We start from the raw sequence: 7,687 nt of genomic DNA, 5'->3' as shown, positions 1-7,687 counted from the left end.
AACTCCATGAAATGATACAAAATTCCACTCAACTTGCTCTTACAATACTCTCTTAATCTCTCAATTTCTGAACCCCCATCTAGATGGGGTAAACCCTATTTTATAGTGGTTGAGCTCTCCTTCCATAGTAGGTTGTGATAATGGTGGTAAGGGATACTTGTCTCATCGGGTTTCTTCTCCCTCATTTTGGAGATTTGAGAGGGTTTTTGGGTCTATGACACTATTTAGGCCAGTCACTCAGAAATAAATACAGCTCAAGGTGGGGTCACCTAATTAATGCAAAGGTGATTGTTGCCCATTCTAGATGTTACCATTCCTAGGTCGTTGGCGCTCCTCAAGATGGTTGTGGCTTTTAGACTTCTTCTTAGTAAAGAATCTTGTGTTTTTCTTTAGCTGAGGAGGAAGATGTGGTTGTGTGGATTGGGCCCCTGAAGGGAATTCCTTGGAATGGGCCCTTGGTCCCATTGGTTGAATCAGGCTTCCAGGACTTCTTCATTTCTTTCTTGGGCCCTCGGCTCTCAGCTATTACTAGATGAAGATTACATTACCCTTCCGCAATATTATTATAAAATTTAGTAAACCTATATTTTTTAATTAATCCGTAAATTGCACATATATAATACTAGTTATTTACTAAATTTGGGAGGCTAGGCTAGTAAATTTATTAATTCATAGGGGGAGGTTAGTGCAATTTATTAAAAAATTGATTTAAAATATTATTATTTTATTTATTTTTGTTGAATGAATCACTGCAAAAAAAAAAAAAAATCATTCAAATACAATAATTGAGATGCAAGAGACTTAGACTGGTTGACACTTTTTGGGTATTTCCAATTGAAACTTTCTGTGTTCAAATCCTTTACTCTAGTTAGTTCAATTAGTAAAGTATTTATTTGTCAAACAAGAGGTCTATGGTTTAAACCCATGGTTTTAAAAACTTGACCAGATCGACCAGACCTACCGGTTTGACCGATTCAATTGAGAACTGGGCACCGGTTCGGTCTAGTAAAAATGCCCAAAACCAGTAAAAAGCCTGGTTAAACCGGGAACCAGAGGCAAAAACGGTTTTGCCCTCGGTCCAGTTTTTAAAATCATGTTTAAACTTCACCTATACCAAAAAATTAATTGGTGTCTTGCCTTGATGATAAAGAGCAATTGTTAAGAAGCGAATGCAATAGATTAAAATGTTATCATATCTTTGAAAAAAAAAAAAACCATTGAATAATAAAATATATATACAATTGGGATTATTAATATTATTATTAAGTTTTAACATGAAATACAATTGAGATTTGAGAGCCTACACAGCAGTACAATATACTCGTACACACAAAAGAGGAAGCGGGAATAATATTTATTCTCATAAAAAAAAAAGGAATAATATTTATTAATTAAACTTTTTTTTTTTTTTTTTTAATTGTAAGTAAGATTCCCCGCCAGAAATAACAGAAGCCGCCACATTCTCAAGCGTTTTTATGATTTTATCTATCTTTTCAAACTTAATGTAAAACTTAAAAAGTCTAAAACTGAGCTATCTGTGAGCTCCAAAATGCAAATTTCCATGCCAATCCGAACCCCATCATTGGTTTCAAGACGAAGACTTTTGGAAGAGAAGCTCATAGGCCTCCACAAGTGGACCAACCTCAAACAAGTTAAGCAAGTCCACGCCCAGATTCTCAAAGCCAATCTCCTCCAGGACCTCTCTGTAGCACCCAAGCTCATAGCTGCTTTTTCTTTATGCCACGAAATCGTGTTGGCAGTCAATGTTTTCAATCAAATCCAACAACCCAATGTGCATTTGTACAATACTTTGATCAGAGCCCATGTTCGCAACTCTCAGCCTTCACAGGCCTTTGCAACTTTCTTTGAAATGCAGAGTAATGGGGTTTATCCTGATAATTTCACATACCCATTTCTTCTTAAAGCCTGTTCTGGCCACTCTTTGTATCCTATGGTCCAAATGATTCATACCCATATTGAAAAGTTTGGTTTTTGTTCGGATATTTTTGTGCCCAATTCGCTTATTGACAGCTATTCCAAGTGCGGATCCTTTGGGGTTAATGCGGCAAGGAAGTTGTTTATGGTGATGGGAGAGAGAGATGTTGTCTCTTGGAATTCTATGATTAGTGGTTTGGTGAAAGCCGGCGAGTTGGGGGAGGCTCGCCACTTGTTTGACGAAATGCCAGAAAGGGATACTGTTAGTTGGAATACAATATTGGATGGATATGTGAAGGCTGGAGAAATGAACAAGGCATTTGAATTGTTTGAGAAGATGCCTGACAGGAATGTTGTGTCTTGGTCAACTGTGGTTTCGGGTTATTGTAAAGCAGGGGATATGGATATGGCAAGAATGTTGTTTGATAAGATGCCTGTCAAGAACATAGTTCCTTGGACTATAATTATATCTGGGTATGCTGAAAAGGGGATGACAAAGGAGGCAATTAGCTTGTACAATAAAATGGAGGAGGTTGGGTTGAGGCCTGATGATGGGGCTGTCATTAGTATTTTGGCTGCTTGTGCCGAGTCTGGTTTGCTTGGATTGGGTGAGAAAGTTCATGCCTCTATTAAGAGAACTAAATTTAAGTGTAGGACTTCAGTGTCAAATGCATTAGTTGATATGTATGCAAAGTGTGCTTGCTTAGACAAGGCATTTAGTGTCTTTGATGGTATGGCTAGGAGAGATGTAGTATCTTGGAATGCCATGCTCCAAGGGTTAGCCATGCATGGGCATGGTGAGAAGGCACTTCAGCTTTTTTCTAGAATGAATGAAGAAGGTTTTGCGCCAGATAAAGTTACCTTCATTAGTGTCTTATGTGCTTGTAGCCATGCTGGCTTTGTTGAGGAAGGCCTTCAATACTTCTACACAATGGAGAGAGACTATGGGATTATTCCTGAAGTTGAGCATTATGGTTGTGTGATTGACCTATTAGGTCGTGGGGGGCGTCTTAACGAAGCTTTTAGGCTTGTGCAAAGCATGCCAATGGAATCAAATGCCATTATTTGGGGAACCCTTTTGGGAGCATGCCGAATGCATAATGCAGTGGATCTTGCTGGGGAGGTTGTGGATCATTTGGTTAAATTAGAACCATCAGATGTAGGGAATTTTTCCATGTTGTCAAATATTTATGCTGCAGCTGGAGATTGGGACAGTGTTTCCAATGTAAGGCTGCGAATGAGAAGAATCGGAATCCAAAAACCATCAGGGTCTAGTTCTATAGAGGTTGATGAGGAGTTGCATGAATTCACAGTATTTGATAAATCACACCCTAAATCAGATAAAATATATGAGATGATTGACAGATTGGTACAGGACCTTAAGCAGGTAGGATATGTGCCAAAAGCATATCAATAGAAGTGCAGATAATGGTTCAGGTACCCAACACGTTGCTAATCTATCACTTATATTGCTAGCATATTTTTAGTTAAAGGGACGGGCATTTTTGTGAATCCTCATTTTGTGGAACATTTTCAGGAAAAAGTCCACAAGAATGCTTCTATTTTTTTGCTGGATGTGTTTCAGCATGAATTGACTGTACTAATAGAAGAAGGATGGTCTGGTTTATTTTTTATATATGTATACAAAAATGTTTAAAAATTGTAAGCTTTTACTGATTATGCAAGTTTCTTTTAGTTTCTGTTAAAGTGATCCTTATTGTCTCTCCATAAAGTTGGAAGAATTATCTTATCTTTTTGTTCATTGTAATTTATTTTTTCTTATTTCTATGCTTTTAGTTTTTTCTGCTTTCATATGTGTCAAGACACATGCTGCACTAGTTGAAAAGAAATCCAGAAAAGCTGCATCAGTTGTAGAATTGTAGAACTTTCCAGAAATGACATGTAGCTTATTATTAGAGAAGTAAACTGTATGTAGTTTAGTATAAGGCTAAGAGGTTCAGTTAGTTACACTAATAGTCCACGTGTTCCTAATCTATTGGACACTGAGAATTCTGTTATTGCAGAGGATTTGGCGCCTAATCTGTTATGGCTAGTTAGATAAGGACGATTGTATAAAAGCACCAATGATTGTAATCTATTGAATGTAATACACTCGTTTTACTCTTTTTCTGTTTTCTTCTCTAGAATATTCTCTCTAGAAATCTATAGAAACTCTGTTTTCTTTCATGGTATCAGAGCCACCATTAATGGCGTCCTCTGCTAGTTCATCATCTTCTGCAACAATAGGATCAAGCACGAGTTCTTCAATCACTCATGGTGTTAATCCATCCTTACTGCTCTTGTTAAATATGGCAAGTATGGTTATTGTGAAGCTTGATTACAACAACTATATGGTGTGAAGGCATTAAATCGAAGTGATTTTGGTAGCCTATTCAATGATCAATTTCATTGATGATGATGATCATGCACTAGATCCTTTCCTTAAGGATAGTTCAAGAAACTTTACAACTGAAGCTAATCTAGAATTCTTTCAATGGAAGAGCCGTGAACAGACCTTGTTTACTTTTCTCAATTCAACACTCTCAATCTTGACTCTCACTGTAGGCCAGAAATTTGGAAAAGGAGTTTGGAAAGTGCTTGAGAAAAGGTTTGCTTCTGTTTCACAATCTCATATTCTCAGTCTGAGAAATGAGCTATTGAGTCTCAAGAAAGGCTCAGAATCCATGGATCCTTTCTTCCAAAGAATTAAAGAAATCAGAGACAAGCTTGGAGCTGTAGCAATCTGTGTTGATGAAGAAGAGCTAATTCATCTAGCTCTAGAAGCTTTACCATCAGAGTATGATGCATTCTGATCTGCAATCAGAACTAGAAATGATATACTCACACTTGAAGAATTGAATACACTCAATCAAGAAGAGGTTAGATCTTAGGGATTCTACTTCCTTGGCTATGGCAGTCAATCACTTTAATCAAGGTTTTAATAGAGGCAGAGGCAGAGGCAAGAATGGTAACAATAGAGGTCGTGGTAATGGTAGAGGCGGTAATTCTTCACAATTCCACAATAATCAACTCTCAGGTGGTGGTCAATTTCACAATAGCATTGGCCAAGTTAGTGACAATCAATTTACTCACTTTCCACAGTCCAAGTCATCTTCCTCTTCTCAATCACAAGGACAGAGAGTTGCTTGTCAGATATGTGGTAAGAATGGACATTCTGCTTTGGACTGCTACCATCGCACAAATTTTGCTTACCAAGAAAGACATACTCTAGCCAAGCTTGCTTCTATGGCTGCTAGGTCTATGGCTGTAACAGCAAGTGCTGATCAGAATTCTAATTGGCTAACTGACACTGAGGCTTCTGATCATATCACACCAGACCTATCTCAGCTTTCACTTACTCAACAACTTACAGCTGGTGAGTCTGTAACAGTTGGCAATGGGCAAGAATTTCCAGTGACACATATTGTAAATGGTAAGCTACTCACTCCTTCTCACAATTTCTGTCTAAAAAACATACTTAGGGTTTCTCAAATTGCTTCCAACTTGTTATATGTGCATAAGCTATGCCTCCAAAATAATGCATTTTGTTACTTTGATGCTTATCAGTTCTCAATTCAGGATTTGCCTATGGGGAAGGTCCTTTACAAAGGGCTGAGTAAGGATGGAGTCTATCCTATTCCTCCCTTTGCTTCTCTGCCTTCTTCATCTCCTTCTAATGTCAGTCCCAGTGGCTTTGTTGCTGTGTCATCTCAGAATTTGCTTTGGCACAATAGGCTTGGACACCCTTGTGCAAAGGTCTTACATTCTGCTATGTCAGATACTCTGTCTGTTAAGCTTTCTAATATTAGTGACATCTGTTCTAAATGTACTTCTTGTATAAGTGCTAAAATGCACAAGCTTCCTTTTCCCAAACATGTGTCAAGTTCTGATTATCCTTTTCAATTGGTACATTCTGATGTATGGGGCCCTGCTCCTGTGATTTCTGTACTTGAACACAGATTTTATGTGATTTTTGTTGATGACTTTACTCATTTTACTTGGTTGTTTTTGTTAAAACATAAGTTTGATGTGTTCAAGGTGTTCTTACATTTCAAGGTCTTTGGTTGAAACTTAGTTTAATGCCAAAATCAAGACCTTAAGGTCAGATGGAGGTGGTGGATTTGTTAATAACAATTTCAAGTCTTTTTGTTTGGAGCATGGGATTCAACATCAGCTTTCTTGTCCATATTCTCCTCAGCAAAATGGTATTGCTGAGAGGAAACATAGGCAAATTGTAGAGAGTGGCTTATCTATGCTTCACCACTCTAATCTTCCTCTCTCATATTGGTCCTATGCATTTAGTAATGCTGTTTACCTTATTAATAGAGTTCCCGCTTCTGTTTTGAATTTTATCTCTCCATGGGAAAAGTTGTACAATCACAAACCTTCTTTTACTGCCTTGAAAACATTTGGCTGTGCCTGTTATCCTCTTTTGAAGCCTTACAATTCTCATAAATTTGATTCTAAATCCAGGTAATGTATTTTTCTTGGTTACCCTCCTCAATCAAAGGGTTATATCTGCTTGGATGTCTTGTCAACCAAGATTTACATTTCTTGTCATTGTGTGTTTGATGAGTCTATCTATCCTCATTATCCTGTTCCTAGTTCTAGGCCGCCTGCTTCCACTTCTTCTTATCCTTCTCTTTCCTTTGATGTATGGCTATCCACCTTACTTCCTTGCTCATCTCTTCCTGTTTCTAGTCCTACCGTCCCTATTGATACTCAGACTGTTTCTTCTACCTCTGTACCTCCTCATCCCACTGATCTTCTTCCTATCCAGTCTGTTTCTGCTCCTAGTACTACTGTTAGTCCTATTGCTTCTGTTACTGATTCTATCTTTACTTCCACTGCTCATACTCGAGCTTGTTCCTTATTCTACTGTCACTCCTAGTCCATCCACAAATACACATCCCATGCTTACCAGGTCCAAGAATGGTATTTTCAAGCCTAGGGCCTATGCTGTTCAAACTGATTATAGTTGTACTGAACCTCCCTCTTATTCTGTGGCTTCTAAGTTTCCTAATTGGGTTGAGGCAATGGATTCTAAGTTTGAGAGTTTGCAACGGCATCTAACTTGGTCTTTGGTTCCTTTACCTCCTAATAAGAATTTTGTGGGATGCAAGTGGGTGTACAAGGTTAAGAGAAATAGTGATGGTAGTACTACTAGATTTAAAGTTAGGCTTGTTGCCAAGGGGTATTTGTAGCAATATGATTTGGACTATGCTGAAACTTTTAGTTCTGTGGTCAAGCCTACTACTGTGAGATTGATTCTAGCTTTGACAGTGGATTTTGGGTGGTCCTTAAGGCAATTAGATGTTTCAAATGCCTTTCTTCATGGGGTTTTGCATGAGGAAGTCTACATGAGTCAGCCACTTGGGTATAGGGATCATGCTAGACCTCATCATGTTTGCTTGTTGCACAAAGCAATTTATGGTCTTAAGCAAGCTCCTAGGGCATGGTTTGACAGCTTTACCTCTTAGTTGTTTCACTTGGGTTTCCATGCTTCCTGTGCAGATAGCAACTTGTTCATTCTCATTCATTCAACTCATGTAGTTTACTTACTTCTTTATGTGGATGATATTATCATTCCGGGAACCATGCTGCATTTGTTGCTGAGATTATCAAGCAACTTGGGGTTTCTTTTGCTCTCAAGGATTTAGGTCCTTTGCATTACTTCTTGGGTTTGCAGATTGAATACACTAATGGTGGACTGTTTGTGCATCAATCTAAGTATGCCAAAGATTTATTGTCT

The 7,687-nt window shown here is 38.1% G+C and overlaps 1 protein-coding gene across 1 annotated transcript; it reads left to right on the top strand.

Annotated features, from left to right (window-relative positions):
• Window positions 1–1,461: 1,461 nt before the first annotated feature.
• Window positions 1,462–5,932, top strand: LOC112009087 (pentatricopeptide repeat-containing protein At3g29230-like). The gene is made up of 3 exons (XM_065759753.1): window positions 1,462–3,372; window positions 4,132–5,368; window positions 5,503–5,932. Exon 1 carries the CDS (start codon window positions 1,550–1,552, stop codon window positions 3,350–3,352), a length of 1,803 nt encoding a protein of 600 aa, XP_065615825.1. The 5' UTR covers window positions 1,462–1,549; the 3' UTR covers window positions 3,353–3,372; window positions 4,132–5,368; window positions 5,503–5,932.
• Window positions 5,933–7,687: the final 1,755 nt, after the last annotated feature.

This window comes from Quercus suber, unplaced genomic scaffold (assembly GCF_002906115.3).
Source record: "Quercus suber isolate HL8 unplaced genomic scaffold, Cork oak 2.0 scaffold_340, whole genome shotgun sequence".
Classification (NCBI taxonomy): Eukaryota; Viridiplantae; Streptophyta; class Magnoliopsida; order Fagales; family Fagaceae; genus Quercus; species Quercus suber.
This window is presented reverse-complemented; position numbering and strand designations above follow the sequence as displayed.